Source organism: Nipponia nippon, unplaced genomic scaffold (genome assembly GCF_047370975.1).
Source record: "Nipponia nippon isolate SJK-2023a ecotype South Korea unplaced genomic scaffold, ASM4737097v1 scaffold_9, whole genome shotgun sequence".
Taxonomy (NCBI): Eukaryota; Metazoa; Chordata; class Aves; order Pelecaniformes; family Threskiornithidae; genus Nipponia; species Nipponia nippon.
Window position 1 is genome coordinate 43,097,311 of NW_028262413.1, and position 18,661 is coordinate 43,115,971.

The window sequence follows — 18,661 nt, forward strand, 5'->3', positions numbered from 1 at the left end:
GAGTCCAGTTAGAGCTGCTTAAGGACTTAGAAACAGCATGTATTTTAATGCCCTGTGAACAGGAATAGCTGATAACTAGTACATTTAAATGTGAAAAGCAGAACTTTTCTCTGGGGGATGTATTTTTTTTTTTTTTATGGATTTAGTCTTCATAGTTTACATTGCAGCTATAGCATTCCACTGGCAGTCATTTATCTAATGACTTACATCTTTCAGGCTGTGGAAAATGCAGGATAACAGAGAGAGAGAGAGAAAGTGGTGATGGTGGTGGTGAAGTTCTTTTTAATTTGCATTTCAGGGCTGAACCTAGGATCATAAATACACAGAAGTTAGCACCTTCCTAACATCCCTCCGCTATCTTATGTCCAGAGCATTACAATATGAAAACAATGGGATTAGGTTGCTATATACTTCAATCCCTCTCACCCTTGATCCCCAAAGTAAGTCTAAATAGAGCTGGATTTGCTTCTGGTATAGCTGAAATTAAGACAAAGGGATATGTCTGAGATAACTTTTTTTTCCCTTGTAAAGCTTAATCTTAGAAAATGCCTGTCTGTGCTAGAGAAATGGCTTGCATGTAATATGACAACCATCTTTTACAGAGGCAAACCAGACTCACTGGGATCTAATGCTGTAAAGGAAAAAGCTTTACAGGTATAATTAACCTGTGGAATGCCCTTCCACAAGATATTCTTGAAGTATTGGCACTAATGCCATCTGTCTTCATAACTCAGAGCATCAGTGGCCTACTAGCTGAGATCAAAAAGCAATATACTGTGTCACTTCATGACGTGACTCTGCTGAATGAATTAAGAGGTCGTGGTGACTTTTGTAGTAATGGTCACGGCTGGAGTTGGAGGATGTTTTGGCTTCGAAGGGAAAAATCTGCAGTTATTTCTAGAAATGAGCAAGAGGGTGCAGCACGAGACCTATGGCGAGGAAATCCCAGGCTGCAGCTGTGTGTGATGAGAAGAGGAAGGTCTGCATGCGCCAGGGAGGATGGTGAAGGAGAAAGGTAGGTCGTGGCAGGGGTTTGCCCATATCCTTCAGCTCTGAAAAAACTAGAAATTACTAATTGAGATGGCAGACAAGTAGCAGCATCTAGTGCCTCAGTGAGTATTGCTGATTTGCAAAGGAGCAAAAGTGAAGGTCTAGAAGGTCAGTGCGGTCCCATGGCTGAGACTGAGAGATAGTCTTGGTCCCAGAGCAATTCCTTGTTCAGCACGCTGCTGAAACAGCTCAGGGGTTCGTGCACAAAATCTTTGAGGGAGATGGCCCAGACACCAGTGTGTGTCTGGGGACTGGTGAGTGCATAGAGGGTGGGGGAAAGGACTACCAGACCCCATCTGTTGAATCTGTTTCACTAAAGACTCATCTGTAAGCAGACGAAAGTAGAACCAGGGATGTGTGAATGAAGGTTCTCCAGAGACATGATCCCTGGTCTGAGGATAATGGTGTTTGGAGATGAGCTGAAGTCCTGTGGTCTGGTGCCATGAGGAGCCTCTGCAGTGGTACATGGGTCCAGAAACACTGGTTCTCAGAAACTTTAATACCAAAATCATGGGAAATATTTCAACTTTAGATGACTCCAGACTTCAGTTGCAGTTTAGTAGGATTTTAAGGCTGGCGCTTTATATATGTAAGGCATATATAAATACACACACACAAAATATGTGTGTGTGTGCGTGTCTGTGTGTATTTATATATAGGCCTTAGTTTTTTCGATTCTGTCAAATAAATTCAGTAGCTCTGTCTTAAGCTAGAACTGGGGGAGACTCTCTTGAAGGAAAAGGTTTGATGGAGCCATAGTAAGCATTGAGGAATTTGCATCAGAGGTTCTTCAAATGTTTCATTCAAGGCCAGCTTGTCGTTAACCTGAATATTTGATTTGAATTCGTGTTGGTTTCACATGTCAAGCTACCCTGGCACTGAGTGAAAGTGGTGGGAGGAGAGACTGGAGGGGGGGAATGAGCAAGTAGAGAAGGATTTGGTTATCAAAGCAGAGGACTTAGATTCAAAAGTAATCGACAGAAGGAGATTACTTCGGCTCATAGTCCAGACAAGGGTTCTATCCTGATAAATTAGGCCACCCCCTCATGCAAACACAAGCGTCTCCTTGTCCATTACCAGGTTCATCCAGGGACAAGGAGGTGATGCCATAGTTGTGCTGCCAACCTGGCCAAACAGCAGGTTTGCTAAAGCCCAACTCTCAAGAATATTAATAAACAATTTTACCCTTTCTGGTCTTGCTTATAGCAGGCTGCTAATAATGCCTTATGAGGCTGCTACACAGTTCAATCAATAATTTGATTTTTCTGCCCTAGAGCTGCCACAAACACAAACCCCATGCTAAACCAGCTGAGCAAGGAGCTGGCTGCAGAGACAGCTAGAGACAGAGAAGGGGAAATACAGGATGTGGTGCCTCATGACTTCTAGAAAACTTGGACATGGACTGCTCCTGCTGAGCCCCGTGTGCCACAGCCACTGCTGCATCCCTCTGAACCCACAGGCGCTCCTCAGTGTCCAGTACCAGTTATTTATTAATTTCTGTGTTGCCTGTGGAAACATTTGGATTTGACAAAGGGAAAAAACGATTTGGCGTCCTTTGACTGAGGGAGGTTGATTTTCATTCGAGACAGAATGGCTCATTTTTACCTTTTTAGCTCCTGGAAGAGTAAAAAGTGAGAGGTCAAACCTGCATCACCATGACAACCCCTGCAGCGAGGGTTTTTGAGCAGATGAAGGGGAGTGATAATGGAGCTGAAGTTTCTGCCTCTTCTTGTAGTCGCTGGGCTTTTTGTTTTGTTTTTTCTTGTTTCTTTTCTTTAGGCCCTGTAAGGTGTGGCCCCATGCATTTTTCAGGTGCTGAAGGATAACACTGGCCGGTTTAAAACACTGCCATACTCTGAGATCAGTCCTTGGTGTAGTGCTGCCTGGTAGCACGTAGGGTTTATATTAAACCATATAAAAAAGATGATCATAAGAGCTAGTCATGGAAGATCAAATATCACCTCAGATGCATTCCCTACACTACTGCAGGTGCAATATACCAGCAAGTGCACTCATATTATCAGGTTTACATCAAAGGGAACCGTCGTCTCTGCCTTTCCTGGCAGCACCTTTCGAGTCCAAAAATACGCTCAATAAAACAGCCATTCTCTGAGGAGAGGAGGCATTGTACTAATGAAGAAATCCAAAATGGGATGGGGGTCTAAGGAGATATACTCAGGAGGGGTTGCAGGTGGAACTGGAAGCTTATTTGAGATGCTGAGCTCATGCCCTAGTTTCCTAGACCTGCACACGAAGGAATGTGTAAGAACAGATTGCAGATAGCTGAGGTTACAGTTATTGAGCAAAACCAATTCAAACTGAAGTTGCATGAATGATCCCCCAAATTATCTTCTACTTAGAAACTGAGCCTAGTCCAGGGAAAAACAAGCAAAGAGCAGAGAGTACTTATCTTTCTAACATCTCTGTTTATGCCAGGTACCTACTAAATCTTGTATTTCCCTAAGATGGGAAGCCCTCTCAGACTGGAAGGCGTGTCCTTTGGTGTGCAAATGTAGCAGGTAAAAACGTTGTCCTCAAACTCCCTCTAGATGTTGTCCTTTGAACATTATGCCTTTTCAGATGTTTTGCAACATCCTTTTTTATCTTGTTGTGGTTGCGCCAAAAAATGAAACAGAACAAGAAATACTAAATCAGATATTAGAGTGTCAGAAAAGTTAATTTTGCTGGAAGATTTTGCCAGAGTCAGACTTTAGCAAGAACTATACAGCCATCAGATAGTTATGCAAAGAAGAGGAATAGTCAGAGTTAACACTAAAAAAGTTTTGAATGGCTATAAAACCTCAAGTTGAAGCTGTTCTCTGTGCCCAAAGGATTAGGTTAAATCTTTTGCAGTGGGGACTAATTATTCCATTTTTGCCTAGTAAGGGGTTTCTCATATCTTCTTCCAAAGTGGTGGACGTGTCCTTTATGTCAGTATGGAGCTACGCAGCCCATCATCCAGAAAGGTAAACTGCAAAGAAAGAGCACAGCTATGGTCTGTCTACCACCAGATTTGAAACAATAGCTGCATCAACACATCCACCCAGCCAGAAAGCAGAGCTGGGCTATTGGGATCAGCCTGCAGATAAATCAAGTAAATCTGAGCGATAGTGATATGATGTTGCAATAATAATTCACTCCTCATGCTGATTTAGAAGAGGAAGCCAATTCAGAGTTTCACAAGCACAAGGGCCAGCACAGAGCCCTGTGGGACAGTATGAAAGAGAATAATCAGTTCGTATGGAAAAAAAGTGTAGGTTATCAATTGCATAAAATACAGACCTGGCAGAAAACAGACAAGATAATTTCTGGAAAGGCTTTGGATTATAATCTATGCTTCAGATAACTGATTTATGAACTGCTGGACTCTTGTGTTTTAATCAACCAATCTGAAAAATTAGGTTAAATATGAAGCCTCTCTACATGAGAGGATTGCAGCAACATTAATTTAAACAGGGTGTTAGAGTATGACAGAAAATGCAATTCCATCCTTACAGCAATGGGCCAGAAACCTCAACTTTCCTCTTCCTGCAGTGTGATTGGGCTCTCTTGAGTCAGACTTGAACTTTAGGTATGGTCTCAGAGAGGGGCAGATCACCTGTCTGCTGGTGCAACGCAGGACAAACTCTTTTTGGGAGCTCATTTGAGGATGAAATAATAAATGCCAGTCACATTAGCATCAGACCATTTGGAGGCTTTAATTACATTTATTTAATTTTTATTCCTCACTGTAACTCTACTCAGCCATTTCCAGCCACAGTGAAGTCAATGAAACCTGATGTTGTTTTCAATTTACTAACCTCTCTTTGTAAAACAGACTCATCTCACTGTGGCAATGTTCTGAAAACAAATTGCAGCCATTCCTCCTCCCCCGCCAAGAATAATCAAGTGTCAGAGCTTTATTTTACGCTTTGCTTGGATAATATTTGGACATAAATGATATCTGGCAATTGTGCTTTCATTGAAATTATATCTTTAACATTACAGGTGATTTGGCTGGAGCTCATAGACTTTTAATTTTAAGAAAAAACTTTCCCACAGCAACAGAGTGCTCAGTCTCAAGATGAAAACCAGCCTAGGAAAGACCTACAGACTGGCACAGGAAGTGTGAAATACCGTGAGCTCTGTAAGAACTCAATACAGTATCACCTAATGCTTGGGAGAAGAAAACCACAAAGAAGACATGTTTCTTTCTCCAGAGCTGTTCCAGCACACTTTTCATCCATGAAAGATGCTGGCATGGTGAGTAAATATTGCTGTCCTTGGGTTAAAGTTCAAATGCATCACTTGAGTAGATGAGGAGCTCAACCAGGGCAGAATGACTAGCCATTTCCTTCGGGGAGTGGTGACTGTGGGGTGGGGTGGGGAGAGATGTGGGTGTGTAGAGTAGGATGCAGACAGTCACAGCCCTTTTACAGCAATTACCATAAAGATTAAATAAATACAATAGCTTAATTTTACGTGGAAGTACACTTTAATTAAGTCTCTTCAGAACAATGAGCTGCTTCCATAAGAGCTGTGAAAATCATCACTAGGGACTGTCCAGAGGAAGACAGAAACAAACAAGAGAAGGTCTCTTTGTATAGAAAATATGTACAGGAAGTATTTTGAAAAGCTGTTCCCAGTTAATTTACCTAGGAAGAATTAATAACGAACTCCAGTCTTTTGCTCTGGTTTTATATAAGCTCCATATCCCAGAGTCTCATGGTGCTTAGCAGACTGAGGGAGACACAATTCATTTGCGAGAGCATCGCAGTGTATTGTGTGTGATGTACACCAATGGGCTTAGCTAGGCTGAAATGCAATTGCTTCTGGGCTGTAAACTCTTGTGCGAGATAAACTCCAGGTGTATAAGGAAAAAACCTCTTCTTCCATCAAAGTTCATGATGTTAACATGGACAGGTACGGAGTTCAGGAGGAGATGCTAGAAGAGCATCAGCTGTAAAACTTCTCTTCACTCAAAATACATTTCCCATTATTTTCTTTATCTTCCTGTATGGTCAGAGTTCCTAATGCACTGGAAATATTGCATGAAAATAAACGAATTTGCCATTAACTTTTCTACAAATACCTGGATGCATTGCTTGAGCACAGGTAAGCTTGGCCAAGTTCATCATTATTCCCTTCCTGAGACCAACAAAGGAATTTCAGCTGCTGGGTGTCACATCAGCCACCCTAGGACTTGTGTTGAGTTTGAGCTCACTAACACCTACAGAACAGGAACCTTCATTGAAAAGACAGAGTTGAGATGTTCCCTAAACCCCGGCCAGACACAAATCTTCACAGAGTGCAGGTAACAGAGCAGTTTCATGATCAGCTTGATGTTTCTGAAGCATGATTTTGTCTTGAAGCCTGGATGAATAGTGACTATAAATTACCAATGGTCTAGTTTTTTACTTCGTAATATATTATAGATTATTTTTAAAAATTATTATTATTTTTATTTTTTAAACATTTTATCGCTTTAGAGACTGCCAACTGATAGCTTTCAGCTATGCAAGGCTCAGGAAGGTTAGACCTAGGGAAGCATAAAAATCACTTGATGCTCATCTTATGTCAAGGTTGTAGAGGCTTTTGGTCAGGTACTGCCTTTGTTTGCTTTTTTTGTTTTTATGGAGCTAGGTAACATAGTTGGGCCCACTTCCATGGCCATTGTCTTGGGCATGACTGCACTGCAACCAGAAAATCATTGCAACCAGAAAATCGTTACAACCAGAAAATCAGCTCTCAGTGCATGCAAGTTTCTGTTGTCTGTTTGAAAGAGAGTGGAAGCACTTGTGGAGGTTTAATCGAAATCTGAATACATGTGACTGAAATTGGCTCTCTGTGATTATTTATACAAGTAAATCTCTGCTTCTCACAAATTCCCAGAAATCAAATGCCAGCCTTGTATGATCGGTTTTTAAAGGAGTAAATATTAGTTGAAAATTTTTTGCTGTATTAATTTTACTCTGCCTTCTCTCAGGCAGCCCTGATAGGGATGAAGAGAATCCTGGTGTGCATCAACCAACCTAGGGAAGAGGGACCAAAATAGCTGATTACTTGGTCCATAACATGTCATCCTCAGAATGAAACCCAAACTTTTCAGGTAGCCAGGCAAAACTCTTAAAATAGCTCATTTTCCCCATGTGTCTGCATACCCAGCTAAAATCTTCCAGGAAATGATCCTTATTTCAACACTAGGTACGTCAGGTACAGGTATTTTAAGCAGGAGGTAGTTTAAGCAGAGTGCTGCATATTTCCATGTTTTCCTAACCCCCACTTGAAAGCACATCTGCCAGTAAGTGGTTTATAACTTGACAGTCAGCCACCACTATTTTTTTAGTGCTGTATAATATTGTCAGTCCCTGTTGCTGACCTTTTTTTTCTTTTACTTTCTCTTTTTTTTTTTTTTTTGGTATCCCTTTTACCTTCTTTTTCCCTGCTCAGACCCATTAGCAGGATGTTGTGCAATATGGTGCTTGTCATCTGTTTCAAAGACACAGTGATGAGATACAGGTATGCCAGATGGATAAACCTAGTGTGACTAATTATTGTGTATTTGCCTTTAATTATTATCATTTATTACTAGAGAAAAGACAATAGAGGTTCCCAGACTCAGAAGGGAATGTCGGCAGAAGGGGAATTTTTTTCTTTTTTTTTTTTTTTTTTTTGAGAGACTGGCACATCAGCAAGAAAAGTTTTCTTCCTGGGGAGAAACACAAGCAAACATCAAGACAAGAGGAGTCAACATGACCCATGCAATACTCTCCTTTCCCTGACACATACTCGAGGATCAGATATCTTACAGGTAATAAATAGTTTCTTTGTAATTATAGAACAGCTATTCTCTTGCCTGAATGTCCATGCAGGGCGTAATGCATGTATGGATATCCTTCAGTCATCTGCATGGGTATCCACTATGGGTTACTGGGTAGTCTTCTGTCCCCTTTCTCTGGTCCGGTCCTGGGAGATGTGTACAGCCCTGGCTCTACCCTTTTGGCACCAACAGGAAGGGGAGTGATCTGGTGTGAGTATAAACAGGTGCTTGGGTGAATGGGAGATGAGGTTTTCAATTGATCTGTAAGCCAGATGCACATTACCTCCTCCATGGAGAGGTGAAACCTCAGGTCCCTGAGTGACAATTTTTGAACGAATTAGGCTCAGGGTAACAAACGTTGTCAAAGGTTTATGTGCCATCAGGCTGAGCCCTTGAACCTTTAAAGGGAATTTGCCTCCCTATCTGACCTTAACATGCAGGATTTCTACAGTGTTTGGCAAAAATGTAGATTTTCCTCTTTTAAGGATTATAACCTTATTTTCAATTAGATCCCCTCACACACACACATTATAAATGTGTTGTTGTAAAACAAACATTTTAAAACAAAGTGGATATTTCTGCTGCATCTCAATAGGCATAGGACAGACACTTTGCTCAGCTCAGGACCCAGAGCCTGGCATCCTGGACTGCTTTGAAGGCTAGAAGGTTGACAATGGTAGGAAACTTTTGGAAATGTTAATACTGTGGTTCCAAAAGCTGCTTTCAGTTTATAGCTGAATCAGCTACAATTTACAAGTGCAAGTAGGATTATGATGGCTCATAAGTCTGATCTTCTTGCTTATGGGGCACTGCACTTTAATTTGGGAGCAGCTGCACCGATTTGGTAAACAGATTGAGAAAGAGCTTCAGACTTAGGCTTTAAAATTCATAAGGATCTGATTTAGTACATTTTACACTGGTATTTTAGCATATTTGCTCTATGGCTAAATTGCATCGTAACCTAGAGGACCAGTCATATACCACAGTCTATCATAGATAATACAAGACATAATCAATGTCGCCAGGCTGCTGAAATATTTCTATATATAGTATTTGTCAGACAAATACATGCAAAGGCATTAAAAAAACAAAGTCCGTACATGGATGATTTGCAAACAGGAGAAAAGGCTAAATTTGCCACTGTTTTCTCTGAATAGCTTACCCAGATTACGGGCCAATTTTGTTTTGGACCGAAATATTTTCCATCACAGAGTCTGCTAAAGTCAAAAGAGTACTATTCCTTTGGCCGCAGGATGGGCTGAAGGACTGGGTTGTATTTTGGGATTGGCAGCTCTGACTGTCTCCCTTTAACCCATTTGAACGCAGTTTGATTGGGACTTGACTGAGCACTTAATAGTCTGTGATTGCTTTGATTGTGGACATCTACTTTTAAACCAAATGCCATGTTATTATTATATATCAAGAAAAAACTGCCCCTGATAACCAAAAAATATTGCATTAAGTTGGCAGACTGAGAATTAAATATGCAGAATCAGCCTCATGAAATGACTTGCCTTTGGTTGCAAGAGCCTTCATCATTCTTAACAAGATTTAAAGCTAATCTGACTTGGAGCTGTTTCAGTCCAATTATATTTTGGCAATTTTTTGGGCTTTATTTTTCTTTTCAGCAGCATTATTCAGTCTTGACAATTTTTATTTTGTTAATTTTTTGCATATTGAGTAAATGGGAAATCAGTTCAGAACCATTCTTAAGTAGAAATTAAATGCCCCGTAATCCAATTTTGATCAAAATTCGTCTTTGCTTTTCAGGGACCAACCAGTCTGTGCAGTTATCACTGCACTGCACAGAGCTGATAATAAAGCAAAGTAAAGCTTGCATTCTTTTCCCATTGCACGTGGTGGGAACGGGGCATTGTTCAGCTGGAGAACAATGTGCTGTTCCCCCAGCGTGTGGCAAAGCAGCAGAATGGCAAGAAGATGATTTCTCCCTGTGCTTTTACTTTTGTTTCTCAAATGTTTACAGGTCCAAAGTAAACCTTTCTTTCCACCTCCAGGTGGGTGGTTCTTTTCCCTGGAAACCTTCCTGTCTCCCTCTCCTGATACCTTGTGTTCACAGAAGATAGCTCATTACTGCAGCACCTTTCCCAAAAGCTGTCTTGAGGAGTGACAGATTCAGCTGTCTTCACAGACCTGTTTTATAGCTCTTCTTCCGTCCACTTCAGTATCCGTTGCCTTTTGGTTACGCACAGAAAAAGGAGCCAAAACACATCACAAAAATACAATCCCTTTCCAAATAGTGACTGCATGAACAGGCCTTCTATGTCTTATATGGTGCATGGAGGTATTCCATATTCCATGTTTTTTTGCTTTATGCTGGCTTCAGTGATTCCAGCTAAGTTCCTAACTGGCTTTTATCGAAGAAGCGTACCTCAAGGAAGCCTTGCACTTTTCTTATACAACATCAGCAAAGTTGGTGGCTTTGAAATAGTTGTTTGCAATCAAGCAAAGCTGCTCCATTCCTCCTATAAATGTCCTTCTTCCTTCCCACCACACATTTCCTCACCAGCTCCTCCTAACTATGGGACAAGCTTTTCTCCATGTTCATTCTTCTCTGACATCAGTTTACTTCTCTACATTCTCAGAGTTCCTGAGTATGTTTATGTTCCTTGAAACTTGCAGTGGCTGTGTATTGATGTTGCTTCAGGTAGATAAGCAGTGGAGAGAAAATAAATGGGTTGAGGAACTCTGGGAACAATAGCGGGAGTTGTAAGTGGGGGGACACGCAATAGAGGACAAGAATGGGGGAAGGGGAATTGTTAGGTCCTTAAAAACCTTTGGTCTTCACTCCCATACTAATGGAATGTGATCATTAAAGAATGTTCTTTTCTTCAAATTCACACTGAATGCCATAAAATACTCATTCATATACAAACACTGACAGCTTATTCTTCTCCAGGTTAAGGGTAGTTTTAAAAATGTCTCATGATTACAAACACATGATCTAGAACTGATAGCATGTTTACAAGCTCTCTTGCTGAAGAGGACACCCAGACATCTGAAATTTTAAGAACTAGAACGAGTTCCACTATGCCGTGGTTCAAATAATGAAAAAGTCATTTCTTCCAAGAGCAGCAGGTACAGGAATACTTGCAGATTTTATGCATCTAGATTTGGCTAGTTACATTCATATGGACATGTCCCAACAAGTTGCTAGTCTTTGTCCCCTGCTCCCCAAAAAAGCGAACAGTAAGAATTACATTATAATGCAAAGGATGTTTTCTTAGGATGAGGCAGAGCATTGAATATCAACAAGTTTTATCAGCTGATAGAGCTTATTTTCCAGGCATCCGTCACTCTATCATCCATCCACATGAACCACATGGGCTTCTGAGCCCATAGGATTCTGTGAACGAGGTTGTAACGGAGGACTGCAGTCCTGTGTGCAGCTGGGCTGCACTCAGAGAGGAGCTTGGCTGTGTACCTTAGTCTAGGTTGTCACATAAACCAATTATTAGATGGAGGGATATGTTGTTAAATAAATAACCATCTTAACATTATCGTCAACTGCCAATTGTCCCCAAAGGAGAAAGTGAGGAGAGGTAACACATCAGTATGAGATATGATTAAATGCAACTGTCTGGTACCCTCCCAAGACACATAGCAAATGTCTTCTTTTCCTTGGTGGCAGGAAGCATGCATGCTCATAACTAAAGAATATGAACTTTTCAAAGAGATTGGGTTGTCTTTTCAAGTTACCTTTATTTTCAGTTACCCCTCATTAGTTACCTTCTTGTTTGTGTCTATTCTTCTCAATACAACTTGCAGTTTCTTGCTGCTTCACCCTTTCTATTTTCCTCACCATCTAACCTTAGAGAATTCCTCTCTCTCTTTCCCTCTGAAAATCTGCCTGCTGGTATTTTCCATGAATCCATCTGCATTGAATTATTTATAGATACAATAAAGTCTGCTTTTGTCAAATGTTTATTTTCTTTAATAACAAGAAACATGGGGAAAATGTTCCAAAGAACCGAAAAAGGACTTGACTTTTCCTGGACGCTAGGCAACAGTAGCCAAAAAGTACAAAACAAGCCGTAGGATGTTCGTAAGATGCCTTCTAAAAATAATAATCTTAGTACGTTGGTATCTAATGTGCTTTTTGTATTCGTTATATTTCCCAAATCTGAGCCTTGGTTATAATGCTGTCATGTCACTCTAAAGGTTGCAATGGACAATGAGTTACTGCAGAGGCAACCAGGAGCAATAAGCAGATGGATTACTGCTGGTGGAGCCAGATCTCTGCTACCTCTTTTCCTTGTCCTAAGTGTTTTAAATAGGTCATGGAGGTCTCTTGACACTGGTCATTCCTGACTAGTGGGTTTATCTTGTATCTGGTAAAAATTAGAACAAACAATGTATCTTAGTTAATGAGTCATTGCTAGTCCTTTGTTACCTTGTACTGCTTGTTTGAATTTTCATTATGATTTAAAGGCTTTTCCCATCTCCTTTTCCAGTGGAAGGTTTATGTTGCTCATTTGCTTCTTTCTTCCCTTCAATTATGCGAGTCATGCAAGCATTTCCCGTTGAACACTTTCCAGCTCCCCTCACCCCATACCTCACCCTCTCCGTGTCCTCCCCCTCGTTTACACAGCACCATTCTCCGCTGTGTTTCCTGCACTGCCTACACTAATTGCACTTAGCATGGATGCAGTGGGGGAGGGAGTATGGAAAGGGAGAAGGTAAAGAAAGGATTTCTGAGGAATCTGGGTGAGTTAAAACTGGAGACTCCTCTGCACATGTGAAAGATGGAGGACATAAAATAGGCAACAGAAGAAAGGGGAGACAGGAACAGATTAAAGTCCAGGTCCAGGGTGACCAGAGACAGCCTCAGGGTGGGGGCATGTTTGTTCTCGTCTCTTCAGAGGGAGCAAGGAGGGACCTGGAAGCTGCAGATATGGGAGCTCAGGAGACCTGGTCCCTGCTCTCCACTCCACCCGCCTGATGCAAAAGCCAGAGGGTAAGGCTTATGGAGCCCTCCTTGCCACCTCTCCTGGCAGAAGGTTATTCAGCATATGGGAGTGGTTATTTTTTTTGTCACTCATTCTGTTTCATTCTCTACTCCATACCCCTTGACCACTCATACTATTGCAATTGCCTGTCTGAAACATGTCTTCACTGCCTCTGCCCCCACTCCAATTCTTAAACCACAGAAAAAAGTAGGACGCTGACACCACAGAAGTGGCGTGCTGCACATGTCGGGGCCGTTCTTGCAGGCTGGGGATGAAATCTGCCTGGAGGACTTGCAAAGTTCAGTCCCTGCGCTCCCCACAGTGTGTTATGGCTGCGAACACCGCCTCTTTCTCAGGGAAGTTTTTAAGCGTGAGTATTTGCCTCAGAAAGAACAAACACACACCATCAAACAAGCTAACTAACAAACAAGACCTCAGAGACTGGCAGCTCCCAAAATCAGCACTCAGTACTCACTGAAACTTCACTCATTTGGATTCAAAGGTACCTGCCTGGATGCAGAACACTTGAGCTAGAGAAACTGCACATCTGTGGCATGTACTTATTTATTTATTTATTTATTTTCCAATCTCACACCTGCCTACTTTAGCTGATCTCTAGCTTTCAAATTGTGATGGAGCAAAAGTAATAAAATGCCTGTAGGATAGAAAATCCTGCCTGAAGTTCTCCCATAGCTCAGCCAGACCTAGAAGATGCACAATTCAATTAAACGAAATACAAAGTTTTTCTCTCTTCACCTTGCCATTTTTCCCTTCTCTTCTGTGTATTTCATATATCCATATATATATATAAATAAACACACACACACACACGCACGCACGCGCATACGCACATACACGCACAAACCCACCCCTCCCCTTTCCAATCCTTCCTTTAAGGTTTAATTTAACAATAACATTTGCGATCGGGGTCCTGAGCATCTCAAGGGCATTGCGCTTGAAATTGCACACACTCCGCACCATTTATCATAGCCTGACATGTGTCATGTTCCAGACTGCAGCTCCAAGAGGTTACAGCTCACGACTGCTCCTTTGTTGATCAGCTGCCGAGACAACTGAGGCACCTTTCTTTCTTTTTTTCTTTCTTTCCTTCTTTCATTTTTTTTTTATTATTAAAGCTGCACCGTCCTCTTTTCAGAGGGTTCATTCTGACACAATAGAAAAAGCAAACGAATTCTTCTCCACTCTGCACTCTCCCCGCCCGATCTTCATCAGCACCAATTCAGATCACATTTACTTTGGGTTTGATAGGAGAGCCTGTGCTGGTTAATATTACTGCTTAATATTGACTGTGAGATGGATAAACTATTTTCAAGGTAGTTCTCTTCTTGAGGAGAACAGGGTGTGTTAACTGGTAAGGATATTGGGGACAGCGGTAAGGGAGTCCCAAACTGCTTTCCTGTGGCAAAATCTGGGCTTGCCAAGCCAGTGAGCTTCTTCCATTGCTGAACTTCAGTTCTGTAACTTTGGGGAAATGAATTTTCTCTTCTCCAGAGCTTCTACTTCATTTACTCCACCCCTTCTCCTTCCCTTCCTCAGTTCTTGCCGAGTGCAGAGCACCTGAGACCTGCATGTATCTTTGCAGAAATGATGCGTACAGCAATTCAACAAACCAGGCTGTTTATAAAGCATATTGACAAGAGCCACTGAATTGCATTCATAAATCACTTGTAGATTCTACTTCTGCCAGTCGTCATCTTGCCAATCAACATTCGTATAGGGTATGGGTATGGGTGTCATTGCAACTTAATGTGTGAAGGATGCAAGGTAGTATTGAGAGAAAGAAATGGGTTTTGAATACTGGTCTAAGATCTGAACAAAAGTAGGCTTTGCTTTGTATTTTTCTGCTTTCTAAAGAAAGTTGGCATGTCAGGTGAACTAATAATTTCCTTTTTAACCGTTTATAATGAACAGGTCTTGAAGGCAAAAATTGCTGAGCTGGAGCTGATTTTTCCATTTCCTCTCCCCGTTTTCACATTCAGCTCTGTCCCGGAAGACTTAAAGCCCGAATGTTCAGGTCCCAAAGTCTGGCTGTGTTTTGGAACGATATTTGATCTTTAAGATTCCTATTCCCCTGTGAGCTCTAAATCACGCAATGTTTGTCACCACCTGTTAGCATCAAGCACAGCCTCTGCAGACACAGTTGGAGTTGCCTTACTTTCTCTCACTCTCTGAACTTTTGTCGATGGATATTTTTGGAGGTTTCCTTGGTTTAGAGGGTCTTGATTAATCAGAAGTGCCATATGGGAAGGCTCAACTACTACCACCATGTGTGTGTCACATGCCTATTAGATTCACAAATGGAAGGTTTTCTTGCGATTGGCCAGCAAGATTTTGCACTCTGTCCTTCTTTATGTGTTTGTCGCAGCCACCCATCTTGAACCTTTTTGCCTTCCAGTTCAGCATGCTTCTCTTTAGCAGTCTAACCAGAATAGTGCTTTGCTGTCTGAAGGATGGCTCATTTCCCCCTCTTCCCTCCGCCCTTTCTCAAGAGGAGGAAAGTCCAGTTTCATGGCTGTAGCTGGGTAGTCCCACATTTACAGCATCCTCTCTGAGCTGCTCCCGGGCTCAACACAGAGCCAGCTCCCCGCTGCCTGTGATGCACGCTCCCCTTGCATTGCTGCTTGCGTTCCTGACCTTGACTCATGCTTGATCCCTGCCCTCCCCCTCTGCCAGCACCGAGGCACCTGCTGGGCTCTGCGGGGATGATGTAGTGCTACCAGCTGGGACGGCGTAAAGCAACGGCAGGACTCGGCCAACTTTCAGTCACATAACTCTCCCTGTCCCGGGGAACGCGACCACCTGCACAGTCTCGCCTTCCCCCACTCTGAAGGATGAAGGTTTAGCAAAAGCAGGATAAAGCACAGAGCACAGCCACGCGTAAAAGCAGAGACCACCATAAATGCCGCTTCTCCATCAGTTTGCCACCCTAAGCAACTGCCTGCCTGCGTATGCCTGATGCTGGCACTGCTCCTCTGCCCCCAAGCAGCAAGGAAGCTTTATGCTGTGGGACTGTACAGTCTTGAATGAATATAACAGCTCCCCAGAACTCCTAGTGAGACTTACTGAGGATATTTAAGAGGGCTGGAGCTATGTTATTTATGGAGGGGCTGTGCCCAGAGTGTGCCTGTGCCTCACTCTCTTTTTAGGACAGCTGTTCCCATGAAAGCTGCTACGGTGTTTTAATTCCTAGCTCCAGACCACATAGGGGCCAGTCTAGCCCCCAGCAGTTTTAAATGGAAGATGAATAATTTTAAGAGTATTTTGCAGATTTGTAAGGAGGAAACAGGGAGGCTGCATGAAAGAAAAAAAAGAAGAGCACATGCTATCCTCAAAACTAAAAATTAAAAACCCTCTTGGCTTTCCCCCTCCAACAAGAGATATTGTCATCCCAATATTGCTGAGAAATGGGGTCCCTTTGGGCTGGAAGTGAAAGGGATACACAGATACTCTGAGCGTAATAGAAAAGTGACGAGGAAAGCAGCACACATAGTAATCAGGCAAGCAGTCAGTGTTTCAGCTGAGACCATCCTCTGAATATCTGAACCATGAAGTAGTGCTAAGAGTGGATTCAGAACTGGCTGAACATCCCGGTCTCCCTGTGGAAGGAAATATGGCTAGAGCAGCCTCCATTTATTGGGATGGCATTGGGGGATGCTGGAAGTTAATTGGCTCCTCAGATATGAAGAATAAAAGTAACCTTGGGTCCCTCTGCTAATAAGAAAAGAAGATAACCACCAAGCCAAGCAATGTATAAATAAGAGGAGAACCAATAATGACTTCAAAAAAGTATTTAAATGCAATCAGGCAGGGTTGCCTCAGATATCAGAGGAAAGAATAATGACATGTGTACAGTAGACACAATGTAGATTACAATTTATAACAGGATACAGGATGGAGCCAGCACTTGATTAGGGGACCATGTTACAAATTTTTCAGCATATGTCCTCTGTTTTTCTTTGCCTTGGCATAGAAGGCTGGGCACTGCTGGTAAGTAAATCAGATCGTCAGAAAATGCCCATGTTGATGAGAATTGCAGGATCCAAGGAAATTAACTTGACTTGTATTTTAGACAATTCTGCCATATCCATTCCTTGCCCAGAGCTGTCAACTGGGAAAGAGTGGTGCCTGCTTACAGCTTTAATCAGAGATAAAAATTATCCCTAGTTCATGAATATGTTTATCATGGATATATGTCAATGGCAGAGAATAGCTTCTCAGCATACAGTTCTGCATGTCTGACACTAAAACATGTCATATACTGAAGTGTTTTGTTCTCCGCATAACACCCTCATACTCAACTCATTGTCCAGCTGATGCCCAGACATACACAGAGCCTGGGCAAAGGGAAGTCCTCCAGGACGAAACGCAGGGAGCTTCTGCTGCTGAGCCCATAGGGCCTTAAAGCTCTTTGGGTGTCTGTTTGCTGTGCCTTGGCTGCGTATCAACCATTCACCTGATTGCCAGGGAAGAGTTTGGGAAGGAAATTTTCACTTGGCTGATCACAAAGGCTGCTTGGGCTCCTTCGATCTTCCTCTGTGGCTGAAGGCTTGGTCTCCCTCCTCGATGGGTTCACAGCTGTGTTCCCTGCTGTTGTCCAGACTTGACACTTCGGCATGGCTCTTGACCCTTCCTGCAGTAAGTCGTGCTCTCCAGTGGGGTGGGGGGAGGCTGTGATGTGCTATTTCTTGTGTATAGTCGGGCTATGATATAAGGAAGAGGTCTTACTGAATAGAGTAATCCTTCCCACTTCTAAATCTCTTTTCCATGCCAGCCTGGTAACTCCACAACCCTCAGAGTATCCTAAATTAGAGAAAGCAATACCAGAACAACAACAAAATCAGGAATGCGAATGACACAGTAGCAAAATAGAGAGCAAATGGCTGACAAGGGATGTTTATACGTTGCGCTGTGTTACTTCAGCTGCTCTGCTTGTCCAAATCCCCCTAGAAAACACAGAGAGCACAAGCAGCTAAATGAAGGCTCCTTGCAGGGCAGGGCCTTGCCGGATCCTGATGTGTGCATGCATACTGGCGTGGACATATTTCTGTGTGTATGGTGGGGAGGAGGGAAGCTCGTCACTGTGTTTTCTAGACAGGCATAAACTCCCCTGTTTATTTCCAGCATGCCATCTAAATTCAAAATTAGCATAAGCTGATGATGTTAATTGATTTGTATGCATGCAGGCAGTGCTTTATCAAAGGTAGAGGGACATAAGGTCGTTCCCCTAAGGGCCTCCGGGGAACAAGTACCCATCTGAGATAATATTGAGATTGGCATAGTTGGGTATATAACTGCTTCCAAGTATGAAGAAATTGAGTTCTTTGTCATTAGCAAAAAAATAATTTTCCTATTAATATTGTAATTCTCCTTTTAATAAAGGCTGCCCTCACTGAGGTCTAGGAAAGTGCCCTCCAGGTCCACCAAGGGGTGGCCTGGGCTGCAGCTGGCAAGCTGGCTGCCTTCCCAGAGAAGGGAAAAATTGTGTCGAATTGGCCATATGAGCAAGGCTCCAGGAATTTTATTCCCTTCAGGTCAATCTGCCACAGCCATTGTGGAAATATCAGAACACTTCCTTAGAGGTCAGCAATGACACCGAGACAGCAGGGACCAACAGGGATTTCTCTACTTTCTAAGGAAATTTCATGAAAATATTTGCTCAGTATCCCCCAGAGCTGTACCAAGACCAGAGCCACAGGAGGACCTTGGCTTGCAAGTGGCAAAAGAGGGAAAATATGTCCCCTCTTGCACTGCTACCACCTCAGAAGGGAGGAACGGACAGGAGACAGTCACTAAAATACTGTGGCCAAAATGTCTCACTATTGCA

The 18,661-nt window shown here is 42.5% G+C and overlaps 1 protein-coding gene across 7 annotated transcripts in view; it reads left to right on the plus strand.

Moving 5' to 3' along the window:
- Positions 1-18,661, plus strand: part of LOC148050299 (uncharacterized) — a 100,659-nt gene that overhangs the window by 48,896 nt on the left and 33,102 nt on the right. For 2 of the 7 annotated variants that reach the window (XM_087745319.1, XM_087745325.1), the window contains exons 1-2: positions 6,198-6,343; positions 7,707-7,840. Coding sequence is in view for 3 of the 7 variants with exons in the window: in XM_087745325.1 (XP_087601451.1) it covers positions 7,789-7,840 (52 nt within the window). In the remaining 4 variants the exon portion in view is untranslated. Of the gene's footprint in view, positions 1-796; positions 1,016-3,486; positions 3,570-5,037; positions 5,293-6,054; positions 6,145-6,197; positions 6,344-7,473; positions 7,549-7,706; positions 7,841-13,070; positions 13,187-18,661 lie in introns of those variants that run through there. The other 5 variants (XM_087745318.1, XM_087745323.1, XM_087745324.1 and 2 more) reach the window with 5 other exon arrangements.